Raw genomic sequence first — 24,134 nt, 5'->3', positions numbered from 1 at the left:
AGCCAAAATTGCTTTTGAAAGACTCCAAAGTTATTTCTTTTTCCTTTTAGCTGCGAGCCGAGAATATGAAGTTTTCTGATATATTTATGAAAACAGGACATGGCAAAATTAACGCCGGCTTTTTCATCTGGATATTCGTAAGTAATTCGCGAGATAATAAGCCGTTAACTCAATACCGGGTATCAAGTCATATGCAACAATCATTCACTAGTGATGAAATTATTGACTTGGACATCAAAGGCACTCGCCGCCCTGTAACTTATTCAATACTGAATTTTTCTGTACATAATTTCCAAGGCTCTTGGAGACATTCGGACACCTTAGAGGCTATCGCATAGTCTACCATCTATCAGTTTTACACTCTTGCAGTTCCTTCCCTGGTATAAGAACATCATTTAACTGACAGGTAAGCTTTCGCTTTCTACCATGAGTGAGTGTCTGGCTTTTTTAACCTCCAGTTAATTTTAGTTTCAAGAATGAAGGAAGGTGAATTGAAGGTATGTTCGTCAAAGGATGAAAAGCTTTGCAATTCTACAAGCTTTACACCACGAGTTAATGGAAGCGTTTAAAGTTTCCGTAGAGATGTAGGTAAGATATTACGCTTTTGTTGGACAAAAGATTAGGATTGAAATACTTCTTCGTCGCTTGTGTTTATATGCAATAAAATAACCTCGGAAAACTTCACTTGGAGTAGCTCTTCAGTGAATTACTCCCACTACAGACTGTTAGCACTTTAAATTACAGTTTACATACTTGAAAAAAACACCACTTTAGCTTCCATTGAATGATTCAAGGCACAGCACCGACTGTACACATATTATGCAGTAACCAAAATTAAAAACAGTTTATTTAGTTAATATGTTTAGATCATGGTGATAAAGTCCGTTGGAGTCCTGGTTGAAACACTATGTTTTTACAGCTAACTATTTGTCTAAAATTTATCACAATTTATTATCAGGGTCAATATTGATTTCAATCGAAAGAGTTTCGCCATGTACTCTGTATACAGAGAAAGTATTTGCTCTCTCTGTCTTGAAATTCAGAGATCACAAATATGTGCTTCGGTTCAGCAAAAATGTTTGTCCATAAAAATGTCTTGTTGAAATACTAGCGAGAATTATTTGTGAGTCAATCTTCGTCATGCATTGTAAAGAAATTTATTGGCAAATAAATTAAGCTATGAACGAATGTTCAGATATTTACATCCTGCGGAATTCGAAAACGAGGTGTTAACTAGAAAGAGAAAACAACTATAAATTTGTATATACCTTTTAAGAAAACCGATAACAATCTTTCTTTCTAAAAATAGCCACAAGAGTTTCTCAATCTACGAGAAGGTTTCGGAATCCACAGATTATGTCTCAACCGCCAAATGCGTCTGTTGTATGTCGTTTTCAATTGCTACTCACTGTGGCCCTTCTCAAGAATTACGTTATTTACTGTTGACCGTTGTACAGAAAGGGCAAAATTTAAAAAGTATCGGCACTCGGTATCCTTACTCGATGCCATTCATCTAAGCGCAACGCATACTGGCGTACTCGGTGACAAAGGAGTGGTTTTGACCTTCTAATTTTGTGTAGAAAACGTTCAACTTTACACAGCCACTTAAAATAAATCGTTCTCAGAAGCGTTTTTATTCCCAAACGATGCTTAATTTCGCCGTATTTTTTTATACGCGTTAAGCCGCTTAAAAAAGGAACCTGTAACTCCATCATAACTTTGCGTTTCTTTGCATTATTTTTGAAGAATCAAATATAGGGAATCTTTCTCATTTTCTTACATTTCTGAATCTGCACATTATTTTCCTTCGCAAGTTTAAATCCTCGATTTTCAACTTTTTCTCTGTCAAATACAAAATAGGTATCGAGGAGCGTCGCCTTGTTTGGGTATGTTTTTTTTTGTGTTGTGTTTTGTTCTTAACTCATACATCGGCCAAAAATATTAAATGATGCGAGGTTACAATTTACGCTGATTACACTAAGCAAAGGCAAAGAGGAAATTAGCTTCAAAAGTGAAATATTTCAAAATCAAAAACATGACAGACAGTTCTTCAGGAACACCTGCCAGTAATAAAACAGTTTTCCTCGCTTGTTTGACTGAAAGATGATAGTCATTCCAGCGACAAAAGAAGATATTATCATTCGAGGAAAATTTTTATTTTGCGAAGAGAGAAACTGCTCATATTTAATTCAAGGCTTGAATTAAAGGTGAATCAAAGGTTACCTTGTAGGATTAACTCATAAACGAAGCACCTATAGTGTAAGTGTTGTCATGTTTACCTAGGGTGTGGTTAAAAGAAAGAAAAGCAAGTTTATTTTACAAATTGAATGGATGGAGCCCTTAAGCGATTATTTTCCAAATGGTGATCTTGTTAATACTGAAGGAAAGTAAGCCAGAAATTGGAAAAACCTTCCTTTTTTAGATAATTTCCCGTCTTAAAAGAACATGTGGAGAGCACTTATTCTCGAGGAGTTGAAAACCAACATGTTTTGTTGTTAGCTCTGTTTTACAGACCGCACTACGGTCTGTAAAACAGACTTGGTGAGTTCATTAAAAGGCAAATAGAATACCTTTCTAGTTCTGAGAACTTCAAGTTAAAATTGCCTTCTTAAACACTTCGACTAAAGCTTTTAAAATGGACTAAAATTACTCTTTCAGAGTTGGTTGATTGAATTGAAAATTTGATTGGTAATGTTCAGAATTTCTGAGGACGAGTGGCCATAGAGATAGAGTGAGTAACACTTAATGGCTTTTCACATGTTTCTCCAATTTTTTACGTCACTTTCTTTGGGTATTTCTTACCGCTCAATGTGCGGTTGATTTGTCGGAATTGGTTTATGCTTAAGAAAATATTTCATTTACAACTGAAGCTTCGCCAGGAATAGTCCGATCCTAGTATTACTTTTGAAAGGCGACAAGATAACACAAAAGTTTAATGGTTTCTTTTTTCTCCTTTGTTACTCGTCTCTTTCCCTGAAATTCTAACTCTTGACTCAAAAATAAAATTTTGTCATAAATTTTGGTACGCCTTGTTTATTTCCTTGGCTGGCTAGTATTTCTTCATTGTAAATACTTCATCTCTGCATAACAATCTGATTGTTCGCCCGTTTCCTTTCTTAAATACTACAGATGTTTCGAATTTCGAGGAAAGAGTATTTTGCTGCAAAATATTACCCATAATTCATGTTCGTTCCCACAAATCCCCGCGAAAACGCTTTGTAAATACGTAATGCAAATATCGAAATAGAGCACTTACATTCTCTCGTGTTGCGTGAGTGTCAAAGGTAGGAGCTGGGTGATTTGTACTGTGCGTCAAAATTTCTTTTAATTTTCTGCGAAACTCGACTTCAGTTTATAGTTTTGTTCTCCTTATCAGGTCCCGCGGATTGAAGATCGCATATTTCTGAGCTGTTCAAATTGTTTGTCAACCTTGATCGTTTAAGAGGTGAGATGCAACATTCTTGTTTACTTTGCTCAGGCTTCATAAAATGCCATACGAGTAGTTTACAACAAATATTGATCTTTCTTAGCGTTTACTCGATTTCATATTTACCCTTAACCCGATGTGCCCGGTTTTTGACATGTTTGCAGTTTCACTGTTGTTATATAAACGTTCTGCGCGGAAATATTTGTTATGTTAGCTAAGTGATTCAATTGATGAACAGAGAAGTCACTGCGCTGCGCGCTTGAAAAGTTCGAAACTTCCCAATGTTACACGATATTCTAGCGAAAGGCATCACTATGGGATAAGTGCGTGAGATACATCGTCAAGAGATAAGTTCAGACCATTATCGTAAACTTATATTTCTACTTAGGCCCCCAATAATTTAATATATAAATGAAAAGGGAAGATACCCATGACAAAAGATTATCGTGCTTTCATATGGGTCTTTAAAAAGAACTTACTTTATATGTTAGGCGATCTAAATTTTGGCAAACCTTTCGAATTTAAAACGTGGTTAAAAGGGAAAAGTGAAGTTTTCGAAACTAGGGATATCGAATGCATCTGGCAAATGTGTTGGCGAAATTCGATAGCTCAAAGACCTATCTGTTTCTCAAAACTTCTACGTATTTAAATTTCGCTTTTCATCCGAACATACGGTGTCTATGAATTGACAGAACGAAGCGGCAAAAAGCTGTCATATGACTTAATGGCTCAATGCTTTAATATTGTATACTGCTGAATTTTAAAATACATCGCCGGTACGTGCATTTAGACTATCTTCATCGACGTTATATTTATTTTACATTAATGAACCGGTTATCACTCACTCGTACGTGCCGAGAAAAGTAAATAACTATTGTAGTTCAGTACGGTTGTACAGTTGTCATCTTGTACTCAGTCGCTTTTAATTCATCTTTCCGTTTGTGGATGGGGGTGTTTTGTGAAATTCAATCCCCACGCTTCTTAATGCAATTTAGACATTTCACATATGAGATCTTACTAAGTGAAATGAATTAATACCTTACTCTTTCGGAAACTGAGTTAAAAGGCGAGGTAAGAGCTCCACGGAATAGGAAGTATCTTTAAAAAATCAATTTTCATTCATGAATTTCGGTTTTATCCTTCAGTAATTTTATTTGCGTGACCTTTTTGCTAAAATTGGCTTTGTCGATTTCTGTAATAGTAATACGTATTCATAGCTCGATGTGAATGTTTATGGAGAACCAAATTTGGAATTCTGATCTTTTTGAACTTAAGGGCACTTGAAGAAAAGTAAATGACGATCCAACTTTTAAGGTATAAAAAATAAATTCGTATAGAATTTGACACAGGTGAAACCTCTTCCTGTTGGAGAAATGAATGATGAGCTGAGTTGGTCCAGTTTTATATAGATTTCAGGAAATCGATAGCAAATGATATATAAACTCCAGTAATGCTTTGTTGTTTTATCGTTTCAAAAACTAACAAGATAGTAGCCCCCTATTTGGTCAAATTTTGAAATTTTAGCTTCGACTGAATAAATACTGCATTAAATGAGCCGACTTCCTTAAAGCAGCCATAATGTTAAGATAAGGGGGAAAAACCCAAGTTCCGAGATCGACCTAATTATGGCGTGTAATTAGTTAACCATCCCAGTATTTTATTTGTAATTATGAAGAAATACATAGAAAATTTCCTTTTTCTTTTTATCTGTCAAGAAATTGGACCCTCAAAACATCGCGTGAAGCCGCAGTTTATTTCGGACAATGTGACGCCACATACAGGCGGTGGAGAAACGTTTTTATTTTCAAGAATGGTTTCCAAATTCATAAAGGGATTTAAAAGGAATGAGCGGACAGCGTGGCTTCGGTGTTTCATATTTTAATTCAAAGTTAAAAGCGTAAGAAAAACTGTAAAGAATCATGTCTAAGATTTGTTTTATTTTGTTATGAATCACGAATTTCTTGACAAATATGACTTTCTTTACCGATCGCCGCTCGATATTTTGGCGCCAATTGTCAAATTAACTGAAAACATCTATCGGCACCGAAAATATACTAGAGTTTTTCTCTTGTTAACAGTTTGACCTTTTAATAATTAGTCTTGCCTCAGCGGTCGAATCATGTTAGAATTGATGTGGAAAAACTTGTTAAATTGATTTTTAGTAGCCGCAGGAGAGGAAGATGACTTGTGGACTTTGCAAAACGTTTCGTTTGTTTTCTATAATTAATATTTACAAGCCAAAGAGCGCCGCACCAGAAGTCTCTCTTTCAAACCTTGGCTAATTGTTAGTATAATTCATGAAGGAAATGGAATCTGTAATGGATTATTAAAGAAGGAAAAAACACAGCGCAGGGCAGTCTAAACTGTCTTTGTTGTCAAAATTAAAAAGAGCGGAAAGGATTATTCACTACCCGCAGGACGAGAAACTGACAAGATTTTTCTTATAGAAAGGTAAACAATTAGAGTCAAATTGTTCCGATGAAGTGTATTCAAAACACAGAATGTTATTTTTAATCTTTTTTACGTTAAATTAATAGTTTCCACTTCTTCATTGTCTTAAAATACAATGAGTCGGTCAGTAGCGAGTGGCAAAAACTGCTGGGATCTCAGGTGAATTTCTGGTTTTAATTAAGCAGGAAATGAATGGAGTTTGCTTTCTACTTAGTTTTCAATTGTCTTCGTCTCGACCATATAAAGTATATTAAAAGACAGTATAACAGGAAATCAGTCTTATGACAATTGTTTTAACTGTGGATGCAATTAACTTTCTAAAGGAATGCATTGTGAATGGAGCAAACCACAGATTTCGAGAGTTTTCAACAAAATACAGAAATATCGGATATGCCAAAAAAACTAAATTTGGTCAAATTACTCTATTGTACAGTAAGGCATGTGGTTTTCTTCCTGTCTTTATCATTAAATATTACTGTAAACTGTTAACATAATACTGGTTTTAACACTCTTAGAGAGAAATAATTGATAACAAGCACTTTTTACTGGTAAAGGCAGCCTTATTCAGTTACCGAAAGAAATGAATAACGTCATAACTTAAAACTCATGAGAAATAGGCGACTGCGAATGGCGACTTTCAAGGAATGTTCTTGTGCCTTAATCAGGATAAACGTTTGAATCGATGTTCGTATTTTAACATTTCGTTAAATGAAAAAAACACCGATTGTAATGCAATGAATGCATGAAACATTTGGGACACGTTGATTTCACGATTTCGGAAGTTGCATATTGTCGCGGGAGATTTTAGTTAGATCTGTTTACTAATTTTACAAGGGAAATTGTGGAATAGTTATCGTTGATTGGATTTGCATAACACGTCTGCATTTAGTAGGAAGGCTCGGGGCCAAATCAGGTTAAAAGAGACCAAAACATCGAGATGAAAGGATAATTTTATGTGGTCATGATCATGACTTTTAATTTCTTTCTACATGGTTGTTGTCTTTTTCGTACTTGATGGGATTTATGTCCCTAAGAGCTTCGTCCTTTCTTCATTGTTTTTTTTTCAATGATCGAATCAGTTCTCTATTTTGGCTCTTGCGTCTGTTTACTGTTGAAGAAATACTCACAAGGCAAAGTAAATATGTTACAGGTCACGAGCGATGAGTGAATAAATAAGAGATAAGTTTGGTCAAACATTGTTACTTATAGACCGGGGGACTAAATTATTTCATGTACTGCTATATTGTCGATTAGAAACAGTCTCAGGAATATGGGCGAAAATGGTACGAGATGAATTTACGTGTAAAACCGTTTTGTGTTATAGTCGAGGTTGCCAAACACCTAAAAAAGACTTATTTCAGGATTATCATTGCTATTATTAGTTTTTTGTTTTGTTTTGTTTTTTTTAGGTTTTTCGATTTATTGTTACAATTTAATGTACTGTTCTTGCGATTGGAAAAGAACACCAAGATGATTACTGGTGCGCATATGGCAATAAAATGATAGTGTTCTTCACCCAATTTCAAAGTGTTTGCTTGCTTTACAAATATGGAATATCCACCCTGAAATAAACGTTTCTCTGATTGTTCTGTCGTACTATTCATTGCGCTTGCCTTCTTCAGTTACAGGAAATTTCCAATTTGTTAAAATAAATTCTTCACTGAGGAGAGTATCCAGACGTTGAATCGTTTATTCCGTTTACTAAACTTTGCAGACATTTTTAATGAATTAAAAGATAAGCTTTAACGAAAAAAAAAGGATTTCACCACACATTCTAAAGTCTCTCCTAAGAGAAAAATTAAAATCATGTTTATTTTTGGAAATCTGTTTGCGGTAAAGAAACTCCTACACTACTTTAAAATGGTAAATGTGTTTTACCTAAAATTGCATTAAGTCGGTTATTTCCAAGAGTTTCTGAAGGAAAAATTATCATACGTTAGTTGGTTTAAATCGTTTTGATTATTTAGCTGTTTTTAGTCCGTTATGTTGGGTTAAGAGGTCATTTATTTGCAAGTGCTATGTAATTACGTCGCAGTTGTATGTGGAGGAAGATTACACCAGACGTTTACCATGTTTACATGCAAAGACAAACATCATTTAAAGGAAAGAACAGGCTAACTACCATATCTTTGAGAAGAACGTCTGTGTTGAAACAAGATCTATTAGCACTCCCTTGGTTTATGAAAGCTATACAAATAGTGCACATGTAACAAAGAATTTACTATTTACCGATATCTTTGATATTGCTGAGGCAAAGAACAATCTCGCTTATTTTGAAATTGAAACATTTCAAACAAAAAGCTTTTCCACATGATTTTTAAGATGTTACATGGTACCAGTAGTCTAAACGAGGATATGTTTTATGAGATGAAGTTAATTTTGCCCTTTGCCCAAGCCATGTTCTCAACATTTTGTCTTCCAATTACACGGGAAGTCGTTTTTTTTTTTCTTTTTTCTTTTTTTTGTAATAAACGGGTTGTGCATGCAATGAGGTGAACTGGACATTCGCGACATTGTTTAGAGGATTCCCCTTGAATCCGGCAAAGTTGATATCCACAGTTCTTAGGGATTTGTAGGTCATATATCATACCAATAATGAAGCATTTAAGGTTTTGCGTATTTTCTCAAAACGACAAAGTTCGTTTATTTTTAGTCAACATAATTGCATTGTTTTTCTCTTGTTTTGTTTTTCTCTCTGGTGGTCAAACTTATTCATTCACCGTAGAAGTGTTAATGGGGCAGGTTATAAAAGGAACTTGAGCTGTATAGCACGTGTGCATACGCCCATTCTCCAAGCCATAAGTCAGTTCTTGCCGTTTTATCTAGGACCTTCTTTAGAGCGACTTTTCTCGTAAAACTCTGTGAAGAGCAATAGAAATCTGGCGTTGTTATTTATAAAATGACTCTCATTTTACCGGAAGGCACCATCGATGATTTTTTCCTCCATCAGTCAAAAATTTGATTCTAACTTTTCTGAATAATCTAACAAAAAGTAGTGATTAGTAACAAATTCTCCCACTCAGAAACAGACTCAGTGTATCGATACACGAAAGGAGAATTTTTAAAATTAAAAGTAAGAACTTAACGAGTAGAGCAATAACGACCAGAAATGTTCATTGGCATAGTAATGTAAAATAAATAAAACTAACAAGTATTTTATCATTTCCAACCATAGCATATCGTACTTTTCTTTTTTTGTACATATTTTTAGGTTAATTTAGTTTTCTGTTGTTTAAGCGCATCAGTCAGGTTTTGCTAACGACTTGTTTGACTAATAATTATTCAAAAGCAATGAAGAGACCTTTCTTAATGAGGTGTGTCTTAAATATGTCGCGTCGGATAAATCAAGCTAACAAGTATCTCATTCACCGATTTTTCCGTAGGAAATTCCTCGTCGTAACTTGGCTGAGCGACATTTTGTGTGCGACGCACCACGTTTTGATACGTAGCAGTGCTAAGAAACACGACCTTGCGTCAGGTTGGATTTAAACCACATATCATCAGTTCTTAGGTAAGTTGAGAGTAGCTTAACACAAAAGAGAAGTTTTGGTAGCAGGTGGAACAAGTTAAAGCAAGCTTGTCAACCGTGTAGTAGCGCGTGCAGATGCCGGAGCTGCAGGTAGTCTCGTGTGATAATTCTCGGTCATTTGGCGAAACGTCCGCGCGTCTAAGATTACAAGCCCCCCTCTTTTTATCCACGATACTGAGGTTTTCTTCTATGCTCATGTGGGTAATTTCGTGAATGTTCCAAACTGTTATTTAGAAACGCCAGATTGAAAATCAGCGTTTTTTTTTGTGAACAGTTGTTTATTTTGTTGTTGAGAATTTACTCAATGACCTTCAAAAGTTAAGTTAGCGGTTAAGTTTACCCGGAGGGGTTGGCTTAATGAAAGGTATATAAACTTTCTTCATTAAATATATTGAATTACAGATAAAAATGTAAATTTTCTTTTGAAACAAGTCCAAATATTTATGGTTAGCATATTCCTCAAGAAAAAAATATTTGCTTGTCATGTTTGAAAAGTCTTGCATTTTCGTGAAAAACGTCTGCACGGTTAGGCGATCGCAAACAAATGCGCCGCAAAAAATTACATTGTGGGAAATGATATTCGCTTTTGGGGTTTGGTGTAAAAGATGAATGAATCGCACAAAAAACCTTTTGTCTTTGGTCGAAATGTTACAAAAACAGGGAAAAAAATCACGGACTGTAGAAATTAATTGTATTTCTACGAGGAAGTTGCGTACAGGAAAACACACCCGACATATTCCAAGTTCGTTATCAGGACTAATTACAGGCGATGTGTTTACTTTGCTAGAGTGCTGTTCAGGTCATCCCAATATTTATTTTCTCCCACTGCTTTCGATAGCTCACTGTTTACTTGTGTTATCATTCAGATTTTATTGACTTTGAAAGAGTAGGTGTTCATGTTTATTTTCAACTCTAGACGTAGATCTTTTTCCCGCTAAAAACATGGGAAAGACAAGGAAAATTTTAATAAGGGTTCAGTGCACTGTTTGGAAGTTTGTTTGAGAAAATCTGCTTTGAAATTAACTTGACTAGTGTGGTTTAGAGCTGTCGCTTGAGGTTACGTTATCGCAGTTATAGAATTTTCTCACCCGATGTTTCCTTTCCATTTTCAAAAAGGTTTAAATGGAACAATAAAAGTAAAAATCTGCGAATGAAGTACCATTTTACATGTTTAACTGAGCTTTACTGAGATTCAGTTGTCACCTGCTTTACCGAGTTCGTTGTCTTCTTTCACAATCTATGACCAGTTTTCTACCCGCTAGTCATCTTGCGCGCCTATAAAGAAAGAATGGTTCACCGAAAGCTCGCAAAATTGTCATTATCCGGACAGATGGAGTCTTTCAAAGTCCTGACAGGTTACTGGTGAAGTTTTAAATATTCAACAGTGATTATAATCGCCTATCTTTTGTTTTCTTTCTCCGCCCAATCCATTGAGGCTAGAATGACGGGGGAAAAGAAATTAAAGCTGTGTGTCAGTTTTCATGGCTTGGCTATAAAGAAGTAATTAGTGAACATCAGTTCTGCTCAGAACTTGTCAAGTGAATCTGAAAACTCGTCGAGAAGAAACACTTTGTAAAGACCTCGACCGTGACGGAAGGACTTAATAGGCTTAATGTTTGTTGACTTTCCCCGAACAAAAGAGCAAATAGCCCTCAAGAGCTGGTGCGGCGCTCACCCTTAGCTAATGAGCGGTTTTACAAACTGTTTATTGTTCATTGAGCGATTTTCAGAAAACGACACACAAAGGCAAAGCCGGGACTCGCGTTCATTTTTGAGGTTAGTGGAAATTTATTTCCAACTTAGACCGCGAACATTTTTTAGAACCAGCAAAGCTTGAATTATCGCATATACGTCTTTGTTTACTCTACAGTTCAGAACTCAAAACATAAATATTTGGCGATTTACCAAATTGATGAACAAAATTTCGTACTCCTTGATCACTACAGAACTCATTATTTAACTCCCATAGCCATAAATGTGTAAATGGTTGCTACTTCTTTGATGCTGTTCAAATCAACCGTTCCACAGTTCCATAGTTTCCAATTGAACTAGGAGAGCATAAAATCTGAAAGCTAAATATTTGTTTTATGGTTCGACAAGTTGACAATTTAAGATATTTGAGAATACTCGCTGATTTAAGCGAAGACTGGCTTATGTGTTTACTTAAGTTGCATGAAGCAATGAACACAATTTCGCAGATCGAAGTAAATCAATAAACGTATTTCATATAACTCAGAGAGTTGACTTACAAACCATCCTACCCTCATAGCAGAAGTTGTTGCTAATTGTCGGTTATAAATTGGTGATACACCAGGTATGATTACTGTCTTTCATTCTTGGGTTTTATCAGTCATGTTTAAAAAGACTGTCAGAGTGTAAGGCAATGAGTTAGGCTCTACAAGGTTGCCGAACGAAACTTTTTTTCAAGCTCGTAAGTTTGGCTTTGTTTTCAGAAATGTCTGAAGATGACATTGAAGGGACGCAGGTACTATGTAATTGCAATAGCCCCAATTTCAAATCATTAGCAATGCTGTAGATCTCTCCTTACGAAAAGGGACTTACAAGAATTTGAATCGGTCTGACACCCCCTTCGAGTTGCCTTCTTCGACAAATTGCATCGGCAGAATGGTGCAAGTCCCACCCATGATGCATGGAAATAAATCACACACGTTTTGCATTATTTTGGAAGTGTATCAATATTATTTAAGTTTTTCACAGTCATTTCAGCTTTGACCTCAACTTCAAATTTCCCAGGAAGAACTGCTCTGAATGATGGCTTTTTATCGCCATCAACTACATTTTTCTTCAATAACAAATTGAAACATGGATTTACAATCGTTTTAAATTTTTTTTGTTCCTGAGGTTGTACTATGAAACTATTATGACATGACCACGCTGAGATTTTATAGTTCTGTCCTACGTGTCCCAGTAATTCAATGCACCGAGTGTTCACCGTTTTTTTTGAGTAGAGCAACATATTTTGAGGGTGACATGTAGCATGTATATACATGCTGAATATACTGATCATCTTAGCATACCCCTTTGTGACACAGGATCAGGGCTAAAACCACTAAATATTAAACTGTGGAGGAAATTTTTATCACTCTTAAAACGACATACGATAATGAACAATTTCAGATTATCACATCTACGATAAATTTTGTTGTATGGACTTAACAATTTTCAGTATATAGTTCTTGAACTATCTCTTCTTCGATTTGAGGACCATTTGCTCAATTTTGAAATTCCTTAGCTTTTATGGGGGAGGGTCTATTCCTCAACGCCTATGCTTCCTAGCATGATACTGTCGCAAAGTAATCATGATTGCATTCTTCAGTATTTAGTTACTTTAAGGTAAAATTTGATTAAAAGCTAATTCTCATGTTTTTCTTTCTTGAATGAGATATTGAACATCCCTGGAATTAATTCCTCTCTGATTTTAACAGCTTCTTACTCTTATATTCTCATACAAATAGATATATCATATCCATTGGCTATTCGCCCCGTGAAGAATTCAGACTTGATATTATGATCTGATATTCCGTCTTTTGGTCTACTGTCTAATGTATGGCCAACTAATGTATCCCCGATGCATAAGCTGTTCAATTCTACAAATCAGGAAACTTTGATTTAGATGCTAAATACTACAAATAAAAGTGAACCGAATAGAGGAACGATCCAAGCAATCTGCTGCCAACGTAAGGGAACGTTAGGCGAAACAGTGTGAAATCCTATTCTGGTAGTTTCTTTGTGACCAAGGGCTTCCAAGCTCGGTACAGGGTCTTGAATGTAGGAGAACTAAACTTATGGAAATCTGCAGATGGAGATAATTGGCTCAATTGCTGGATGTTATCGTAGTAATAAGGCTGAATTTATGCAAAAGACTGTTTCAAGTACACAACAATTGCTAGCCCGTACAGATCATGTCATGGTACGTTATCTTTGAGTTTGAAAAATGAAATTGTCAGGATGCAGTCCTAATTTCGTGCACAGTAGGGTTTATAAACTTCGGGTTTTCACATAAAGGTAGCTTTTTGGGCGATTGAAAATTTCCTTGATAGAATTTGTTGTTGCGTATATTACATACCAGATCAGTATTCGCTCCATATAAAGTGTTGATGTTAAGAAAATGCAAATTTTTGTTTAAGCTTAAAGTCAGAAATGAGTCGTAATGAGTTGAACTGCAGCTGCAGCTGAATGACGAATTACATACAAAAAAAAAAGCCTTTTGGTTCAGTTTTTCTGCTTAAAGCATATTGACTCGAGAGAAATTTTCTTATTTCTGTTAAGTGACTTGAACTAAGGCAAGCATGTAGTTGCCACCAACCAAATATGTTGCCTTTTTTCAGTTTTTTACAAAGTAATGTATGTTGTATTTGTATCCTTCCTTCGTTTGGATTTTTTTCCATTTATGGTCCAATTTGAATAAACTGAAGAGGCTGCGATATAAACTTGGAATACCTTATTTTGAGCTATCTCAGCAAACGTTTTGTTGTCTCATCTATCCATTTAAGTAGGGTAATTGTTAAAGCAAATTCAAAACATTTTTTTTCGTTAGAGACATTTCAGTTGTGGCCAATTTTCACGTTTCCAGCGGTGATAAGTCTGTGACTATGGAATAAAAATTTATGAAAATATTCTTGCGTAGAGCTTCTTTTGACTGAAAACGAAACCTTGCAGTTCGGTTAAGCTTCGTAATTAACTTTTTTATTTAAAAAATCAAACTTTACTAAAGATCATTATCCTGCTTCAAAAGCGTATTTGATTCTCCGTAACATCTAGTGATTCGATATCTACTCATTTCATGGAAGATGCCCCTAAGTTGATAATGAAAATGAATAAAAACCTATCAACCTTATAGACGCTGATTTTCAGCAGAAGAAGCAAACTCAAGTGAAATGATATACTTTCGCTAAGGAAAAACTTGGGAATTAAAAGTGAGGCACGTGCCAAGCAGCACTTTTTTTCCGAACAATAATGAGAAACTTAATACAGTTTTGATATTGGCGTAATTAAAGCACAATTAAACTTTAATTAGGGTAGCTTTGCGAAGAAAGCTAAGTAAACAGCTAATCACGGTCGTCTGAAGGTCAAAGAAACTTCAGATTAATTGAAACTTAAAAATTATCTCTACCCCTTGTGTTAAAAGTACTTCGTTTTTATTGGGTCTCAAATGTTACGCTTACTTCGGAGTATGTGTCTTTTCAATTTTTTTTTTCCGTTTTAGCTCATATTGTTTCTTCCTGTTTGTCAAAGAATAACGAAAATACACTCCTGTTTTCTATATCTGAAAGATTAAGCAAACGTTTGGCAATGTATGTTGTGTTTGCGGGGCTATTTATATAGATTCAGTAAACTTTTTGTAGGAAAGTAAAAAATTTGGGTTCATGTTCAGTCAGTGATTCATCTTATAAATGTTCGGAATCTCAAATGGATAATGAATATTAAATGTGCCTGAAATGAGCTAGTTTGATGATGTTCATGTTTTGATACTGAGTGAGTATTTAGGATTTAAATTAATTTTCCACCTGTTAAAATTTCCTCCATTTGGTTAAGAAAGAAGTGTCGTTTTAATGCGGTACTTCAAGTCGGAGATTAGTAACTCTGTCACGTAATTTAAACGTGTGGAGAGGAACATGCTTTAGTTCTCTTATTTTTAAAGGTCTCACGATTTACAGTTCAAACATATGGTAGACTCGTTAGTTTCTTTATTTAGCATTTACAATACTACCTACTCATACGTTCGTGATGTTTTGAGAGGGAATGTCGGCCAACTCTTCCGGTTTTTTCCGACAGGTAACTACGAAGCCTTTTCATCCCGGGTAAAGTGTTACCGTAATAGTGACTATTGTGATTTCGAAAGCCTCTTTTCAACTAAGAGTAAGATACAAAGTAACAAGAATATCGTCCATTTTTTCATTCTGTAGCTGTTCTTTAGTTCTTCTTAAAACGTGACTTTAAAACATTCTTGTCATATTATTGTTAACAGGGTTGACCTTCTACATGTGGAAAATTTAAACAAAATTATGCAACAGTTTTTCAAGACCGCCAGAAATAGTTAGACTAGCCGTTAGTATATTTCCCTTTCTGCCATGCTTTTTAGAAACTTAAGTTTTCTCTAAAGTTTTCACCTTACGGTAACGAACCACTTAGGCTTTGTAATTTAAAAGGTAAAATACTTGACTTTTTTTCACGGGCTTCACAACTGCGTTAGAGGCAATATTACGCGTAGTAAGGTACAAGCTGTTCTTTTCAAGCAAATTCTCATGTTACTGTGTCAGAAAAGGTCGTTACTACAGGCGACTGCGAAAGTATTAACCGCCGAGCGTCTTTTCAAGTGAAAGGCTGTGTAAACACGCCTTTGTTTGAGACGAACAAGGCGGAATGACAATGACTTGACCAGGGCACTAATAACAAAAACGTAAAAAATGTTAAACGATGTGGGAAACAAAGCTGCTGAGTTAAATCTACCTTGGCTACAATTTTCGAGGTTGTTACAATGTTTTGTAAAAAAAGGTCGGTACTTGCTATCTCAGTGGAAGGAAAAAGATTCTGAAGTTTTGCGACATCTTTATTGCGTTGACTCAACAGATTCTTGCCAATATATTTTCCTGTTCAGCGGCGTCGCCTCATGCAAAGTAGTTATTAGTTATAACTTGTATCTCTTCAAAGCAAGGTTATCGCTGAGCTGTTTTTAGCAGGTGTCAAAGACGATTAATGCCGAGCACACGTTTTTGTCTCGCCACGCGGCGAATGAAGATAACACAGCACACCTTTAGAGCACGAGCTAGGCGGATATTGATTTAAAAGAGTCCTTACAGAGTTCTCATTAAATGCTATGGGAAAACTTAAACTCAAAATGAAAAAAATTGGGTTTCTGGTTCTATACGAAGCTGTCAATAACAAAATATGATGCTTTCACGAACTCATATAATTAACAATTTTACCTAACTGGTAAAATTACCAACAGGCTAAAATTTATACTCGAAGGAAACAAAATTATGTTTCACTTTAGGTGAATGTTACGCAGTTAGCACACCTCAGCGTGAAAAATCTCTTCGCTTTGTCAGTTAATTAAAAAAGAGAATGAACTTGGAGAAAAAATATCTCTAGGAGCAACGGTTGGGAAAAGTTACGAGATAACTTGATGAAATCTGCGATAATGAAAATTTTTGAGCTTCATTTCGACATGTCTCTCACTCGTTTGTCGAGATGTCACTCAAGTCGTCAAAAAAGACTCATTTGTGCAAATAAACAGACACGTTGCATCGGCTTAAAATCGGAACGAATTTTCCTTATCCAAATTTTACTTATTTTTCTCATTTTCCCCAAGTACACAGTAGAATATTTAAGGTTGTTTTAATCGCTTATTCACCTGTGCCTGAAGACTCATTAAAAGCCATTTTGCTTTCACCTCATCTTGGTAACCACACATAAAAGATTTTTTGAAAAGAATAATGAAATAGTATCAACGTCGCACCGTATCCCAAACTACCACTACGCTTAATAAATCTGTTTGTTTAACAAAACCACCATCACACAATTCTAACTCGTTATATTACGCATTTAAAAGGAAATAGAAAAGAACGATTTCAGGAAATAAGTTAAGCTGAGTTCAAATTAAAAGTTTTTCAAGGATTTCGCACTTAGTGGAGTTTTAATAGAGTGCTAGGTTAGGATTTAGTGTAAAACTTTAAATTACAGGTAGGAAGTAAAGTAAATGACAGCGAAAAAAACCTATATTTAGGCAATCTGAAGAAAATGTTCGATGTCGGTTTTCTTTGTTAGTATACTTGAATATGTTTAGGCCGCAAATATGTCACTGTTTCATTGAAACAAAAATATTTTGCCGACAAAGAGAAAATTATTACGTGACAAATAAACGACAAAAGAGACAGAGTCAAACATTGACAGGAAAACGACCAAACTGCTAAATCTGAGAGAAGGAACAATACATAAAAAGAGACGATACAAACCAAACATTTACAGAGTGTCAAGAAAAGTGAAATGTTTAGCATAAAAATACGATTTTGATTGACCAATCGCTTGTGAGCTTAGAGAGTTTACTCAGAGCGCTTGTGAATTTTAATTGGCGGACAAACTAGGAAGTCTGCATAATACACAAAGAGCTGTTATATAAAGAGAGACGCCTCTTACACCTAAACTCAGTTGTAATTAAACAACTTTCAAGGCAGTTAAGAATTCCCATCAACAAGACTTTCGAAGAGAAACGACTCATTTCACAAACATACTGACCTGCGAAGCCGACTTTAGCTTAGAAAAGGTAAGTTGAGTTTGAGGAATTTTTTTCATATATATTCATTATATTTTTGTTATTCGAGAGATGTTAGAGAGTCTGCCAGAAGTGCCATAGTTCTTTCAAGGAAGATTGAACGTAGACATCGACGGTTCAACCGAATCGTGATAAATGTTATTGCTGGAGCCTATTTCGTTAGAAACTTGTGGGTTGGCAAACGACAGAGCAAACAAGAATTCTCCTGGTTGTTGAATGTTTATAAGGCTACCACCGTTTCAGTTTGAACAATCAGAAATAAGAATACAACTTTAAGTCAATCTTGACTCAGGGAAAACTTCTTGTATTGCCAACGAGAGACGTGAGCAGCGTAAAAGAAGACTTCTAGCTGCCTAAAACTCGGTTTAGTCCAATGAAGAATAAGAAAGATGGGTTGTTTTCTGGTATTGGATAAACTACGGTTCTTTAAATAAACAAATCGCTCGTTTTCTCACAACGAAATACGTTTTCGTTTGGTAGATATATTTGTAATGTTTAAGCAAGCAATTCTTCGCGACTTGTTGTGTTCGGTAATTTTTTTTCGCTCGGTCCAATATTTGGACTGTTTTGTTGAGTTGTGTTTGCAAATTTGATATGGTTGTTGGTTAAAGAAAGCTAACTGTTGAACAGTTAAACTTCAGTGAGCCCGCCAAAAGTCATTGTCATGTTCCATTTCCCGCCAACAAATGTTGAAATCGTTGATTGTGGCTTACGTGTTGAGAGTTTTAGCCGTTGTAACTGTCTTCTGTAAGATTTGGGGAGAATTTAAACCGAAATAAGTAGATAAGTGTTTGATAATTAAGCGCCTTAGGGCAAATAGCTATCTTAACTTTTTGTCATCGAAACTAAAGATCAAAAGCCGATACAGATGATGCTATTTACGTACGAAGCCAAAGAGGAACATCGCAAATCACCATTACAGTTCGTTATGAAGGCGAGTGAACCCAAAATGTACACATTTCATTTGAACATATTTTGGCTGTCCAGGCTCTACTGTTCTTCAGTGTTATCGGAGGGTATTTCTACCTAATTTTTCGTACTGAGTAAGCCTGCTTTCCGCGTTTCTCAAATATTTAGAAACCGCTGTTTAAAGTGCGAATTTATCTGTCAGCACGTCAGTAGATTTGAATTACAGTAGCCTCCACAGGATTTCGTGCATAACTGCTTTTCCTGGGAGCATAAAGCATGTCAAGCATCTAAATAAACGATGTTCACATCACCAAAAATAAACTACGGAACAATTCAGGCAATGGTCTATATTTAGGGCCTTACGATGTCCAGTAAATAAAGACTGTTCAGAGAACACAAGGTTAGCCTTAACGGACTCCATAACATTTCTTAGTGAGCAAAATCGTTTCTTTCGGGACGTAAAGTTCTACAAACACATTACATTAGCGGCTGTGCATACTTTCCGCTGTAACTCACGTATTTTAAAACCAATTTTTCATGTAGTTTGGAGACATCTCGAGGTTGATTTTAGAGTTACACACTGAATCATCTGGGAAAAACTTCAACAAAAATTTTCACTTGCATAAAATAATCATAAACTGCGGATGATCGATCTACAAATGTGGTTTGTTTACTCTTGAAAAGTCACAGAAGACATATTAAAATTTAAGCTCATTTTCAAAACAGAAGGAACACTTTCTAAAGTTGACAGCTTTGTTCCTTATTAGAAAAATGAAATGTCGTATATTATCTCGCAGGAAATTACAAGTAAGAATTACTAAGAGGCGTCACTACAGTGCACATAAGTCCACGCGAAAGTCTGATATTTTCCGTCGAAGCAAACATATTAAAATTGAAGGGCGCAAAAATTAATGAACACTCAAAAAAAAACTGGGACCATTGAGAGCAAAATGATTGCAATTAGTGGTGCGCATCAATTGCTAGTCGGCTGTCGAGTACTTCCTTTAGTTATTGAATGAAGAATAAGAGTTTAGTGAGATTAGCGCAAAACCAACATAAGCAAGGTTATAACATACGGCTCTTCTCGACAGGTGTGTCAGTTAAATTAAATTTAACCAAAAATTCGATTCCCTCCTAATGTAGGACCAAACTAGTGAAGGAAAGAATGTTGATAAAAATTTTTCAATCACCGATAAACGTTTTTAAAACCGCAGGCACCTTTTATTTCTTCAAATTGTCAGGATTGTAACTATCACTTAGAATTTCTAAAGAAAGCCGACTGCAAAGAAAAGCGTGCATAATTGAGGTGTCTTTTATATTCAAAGGGTTCGACCTAAATAACGGCTCTACATAATAAGAAAAATTGCGGTAGTTCACAGCAAGGCCAATTAAACGAGATTCCGTGATGTTTGAAAAGCCCAGATAGCTAAGAATTACGGTGTGTTTAGCGTTTCCTTTAGATTCCCTGGTATTAAAGGAATTGCCATTCTAAAGTCTTTGATAATCCTTTAGTGACAACATTCGGTTTCTACTCTCTAACAAAGTTTATTGCTTACATCATGGCGCGATGAACACCTAGTAAATCGTCTTTAGACAAAATAAAGACCTTTTTTTTACATCCAGGTAGGGTAATAAAAGCTAAATTGCGGCAAACACTACACAATACAAGCTTTTTCGACAACAGATAGTGTTGCTGGCGCTAAGCAAACAGGTTAGATTGAGCATAATAGAAACTACTCCTTCAGAGTACGAGAGGTTCTGAGGTCTCTTTACCTGGAATAAAGTTCCTTAATGCTCCCATATTGATCGAGAACCAAGCATGCAAACATTTATAAATAGAATCCTTAAACACTAAGGGTCGGAAACAACCAAATAATGTCTGTTTGCAAGGGTTAGTAGTGTTAAGTTGGTCGGTCAATAATTCATCTTGTTCGATTGCTCATTTCATGAAGATAATCTCAGTTGCAAGCGAAGATCCAAGTTGTGGGAAAGTTTTGGCCAAGTTTCGTTTCTGCCGAGCGAAATGTGAAAGTTGTGAAAGCTTGACACATCTATTCAAAATGGGCGGCTTGCAATATGAAGGTCATTTGAAATTCTTACAATTATAATCACTGTAGATCTACAGCTGTCTGAAAAGGCACCTGGATATGGCTTTTGTGGAATGATTGACGCAACCCAAATTTGTTAATTAATTGCCTCAGTTTCCGGAAATGAGAAATTGGATTCTAAAAATTTTACATTTTTCTTTTCGTCCCACGCGCTGATTTGGCCCTATAAAAAACTTACAGATTTTATCGCTCCGTTTCTGAGAGTACAAATGTCAAGAGGGAAGGAAAAAAAAAACTTAAGCAAAAATATTTTCTGTGAACAAACCAATGTGACTTTCTTAGCGAAATAGCCGTGAATGATCGATTCAGACAATTCAGGCATCGCTCCAATTTGACAGCAGTTTAGCAAAAGTGATTAAATGAAAGTCGTGTTTTTGTGTGTTATTTAGGTCGCGTTTCTCCCGGACCGATCTTAATGAGTCAAGTAAACTAGGAACAAAACGCTCAGCCAGAGGCTTAGAATAATTTAAATCGATGATGCAACGACTGAAAGATATCCTCGCAATAATGCCAGAACAGGTGCTTCCAGACCAGTTCCAAATTAAAGCCGAGTGCAAGGTTTTTCTCTCTCTAAGCTATTAATCCTTGCATTTAAAAAAGCCGGTGCCTAAGTAGTAGAAAAGAGCTTTGCGCCAAGTTAGTTTCCAGTGGTAATTGCTTTTGTTTGTGGAATTTATATTTGCAGTTGTTATGCTAATTGCGGAGGCCAATAGTAGGCCGGCAAGACCTAGGTTACAGCTAGGCTCTACAAGAATGTTAAGCGACCCCGGTTTTTCGTGCGGTCAGTTTTTGACGTGAATAATTTGAGCACTCAAACGCTAAATTGCATAGCTTTTAAGGTGTTGTGTGATGACGGAGGGCTTTTACCGCTCCAATCTAACCATCCTTCCTGTTCTTTCAAAGATATCAGCACCTTTAGATCTTTTGCCATTAATGTTAGTTTATCCTGTGCGAACGGTGATCTTTGTGTAGTGTTGACATTAAGGATACGAGATAGGACCGAACCATAAAGTGTCCTATCGTAATAATTGTATTTGCTCATGAATTATGAAACGGCAATTTGTTTGTAAGCCTTCGTGATGGACAAGCGATAATGGACCCCACAACTTTTAATAAAATGTCTCCCCACGGGTGGTCGCAAAGGCCCCTATGTCAATAAACGTAGCAAGGCTCCAAAGGGCTTTCCCATGGAACAATAGCTTGGGAGGGGCTTACAGACATGTCACGTTAAGCCTGTTTACGAACTGTCACTAAAAATAAAACTTCTTATTACTAGGAAAAAAGAGTAATCTACGCTGGTCTCCGTGGCAGAAGGACGTGACAGGACGGTACGAAGCTACGTTCAGTCACCAACCAATTTTTTTTTTAACACAGTCGACGTGCTAGTACAATAGAGAACAGCCTACATCATGATGGAAGCAATGAATCCCGGCAATCCTGCAGCCGCTATGGGAGTCGGAAACCCGCAAGCACAAGGCCACCCTTTGGACGACAGCAAGAGTAAGCAGGCGAAAGAGAAAGTTTACCGCCGAAGTTACACTCACGCTAAACCACCTTACTCTTACATTTCGCTGATAACAATGGCCATCCAACAGTCGCCGAACAAGATGCTTACGCTCAGCGAAATTTATCAGTTTATCATGGATCTGTTTCCGTTCTACAGACAAAACCAGCAGCGGTGGCAGAACTCCATACGACACAGCCTCTCGTTCAACGACTGCTTCGTGAAAGTTCCTCGATCGCCAGACAGGCCTGGTAAAGGGAGCTACTGGACACTTCATCCCGACTGTGGAAACATGTTCGAGAACGGCTGCTATCTACGCAGACAGAAACGCTTCAAGGCGGATAAAAAGCCAAGCCTGAGTGACCTTCCTAAACCTGGGTTGTTGAGCCCGGTTGTTTCCTCGATGCATCATCAAAAAGTCCAAGGACCCAAGAGTTTAGGAGCACCCAGCTTTCTTGCACCGTCTCCCTACAGTGCTATGAGCGCAATGGGCGCCATGGGAGCTATGGGAATGGGAGCAATGGGCTCAATGTCTATGAACAAATCATTTAATCATCCATTCGCCATCAAGAACATCATCGCCTCCGACCACGAAGCCGACCTCAGAGGCTTCGATCCAATGCACTTTAGCCCGTATCATCCCGCAGGAATGTCTTCATCCATGTCTTCTCTAGGACTACCAAAACCTTACGACACTAACCCTATTACGACAGAGCCCAGTCCGTATTACCAGGGCTGTGTGTTTACACCGTCTAGTTGCGCGGGAATAGCAGGGTTTTCAAACATTTCATAAACTGATAAATGAACCATTCAGGGATGTCGGACGCTTAAATTATGTACTATTTCAGGCGCTCAGGAGCTGCCTTGTAAATTGAGTTATCTGTTATGATACAGTTTGCCAGTGTATACGAATTAATACTTAAATTCCAAGGTGATTTTGTTGATTATATGTCAAATAGACGTTTTTTCCCTGCCAAAGAAGACCAAAACATTGGAGCAAATATAGAAGAATTCTATGAAAGTTAAAGAAAATTATAAGAAGTGTAATATAGCTTGTACCATTTCATTCAGTCGTCGTGCTCACTGTGATTATAGAGTATTTTGACGAAAGTAAATGTATAAATCAAAATATTTTGAAACTGAATTAATCGGAAGACGTGATCGTTTAAGTTATGTTTGGGGGCAATTCAAAATTAGGAGCATTTGTTGCAAACTCAGTACGTTATTGTTTAGTGTTTTTTTGCTGCGTGACAAAAGATGAGCCAGAAATTTTCCAAACTACCGAGTTATTCGGTACAAACTGCTCTTGTGGTTAGCGGTTCGTATGTCTACTGTGTATTTAACACTACATTTACCATTATTTATATAAGCAGGGAGAGGTTTTGTAAATTTACAGTCTTGCCCAAATAGCAGTTGTTGGTTCAACGAAATAAATTTTTAACGAAGAGTTTTCTTGACGTCTTTATTGTTTCCAATGTCGCCGTTGCAGTAAGTTGAGGTTGTTGAGAAGCGAAGTCAAATTAATTATTTATCGGCTGGCAGCGAAAGCTAACAGCCTTCCAAATGCCAGCTTTTTTAATTAAAAGTAATCAACAGTTCGACATTTCCCGTAACAGTTTTGACAAATACTTGGCAAACCGAGTTATAACGTATAGAGCGCGGCGATCAGCCTTGACAAGTGTCGTGCGCGCGAAGTAAGGAATTAATCCTAGAGCGCCCGCCGCAAGGGTACCCCAGTATGGGGTCCGGCTGCAAACAGAAAATCGTGGCGGTAACATTACGATGTGTGAAAACCACTTTACACGCAGTAATCGAATTTGAGAGACTTTTTCCTTGATAGAACGTATAGTAAAGGTGTTAAAACAGTTCGCCGATCGCTAGCGGTCCCTTTGAAATTTCCCTTAGGATCATCT

At 36.5% G+C, this 24,134-nt stretch overlaps 1 protein-coding gene across 9 annotated transcripts; it reads left to right on the top strand.

Annotated features, from left to right (window-relative positions):
- The first annotated feature begins 238 nt into the window (after positions 1–238).
- On the top strand, positions 239–23,668 carry LOC113682768 (forkhead box protein A2-A). 9 transcript variants are annotated; one of them, XM_089193679.1, is made up of 4 exons: positions 239–406; positions 3,377–3,445; positions 9,262–9,389; positions 21,994–23,668. In XM_089193679.1, the coding sequence occupies exon 4, from the start codon at positions 22,127–22,129 to the stop codon at positions 23,012–23,014; it is 888 nt and encodes a 295-aa protein (XP_089049805.1). In that variant the 5' UTR covers positions 239–406; positions 3,377–3,445; positions 9,262–9,389; positions 21,994–22,126; the 3' UTR covers positions 23,015–23,668. The 9 variants fall into 9 exon arrangements, with proteins under 9 accessions (XP_089049805.1, XP_089049809.1, XP_089049806.1 ...); XM_089193680.1 differs by lacking the exon at positions 239–406 and adding an exon at positions 472–588; XM_027199953.2 differs by lacking the exon at positions 239–406 and adding an exon at positions 3,236–3,284.
- The last annotated feature ends 466 nt before the right edge of the window (positions 23,669–24,134 follow it).

Source organism: Pocillopora damicornis, chromosome 14 (assembly GCF_964200805.1).
Source record: "Pocillopora damicornis chromosome 14, jaPocDami1.2, whole genome shotgun sequence".
Lineage (NCBI taxonomy): Eukaryota > Metazoa > Cnidaria > Anthozoa > Scleractinia > Pocilloporidae > Pocillopora > Pocillopora damicornis.
This window is presented reverse-complemented; position numbering and strand designations above follow the sequence as displayed.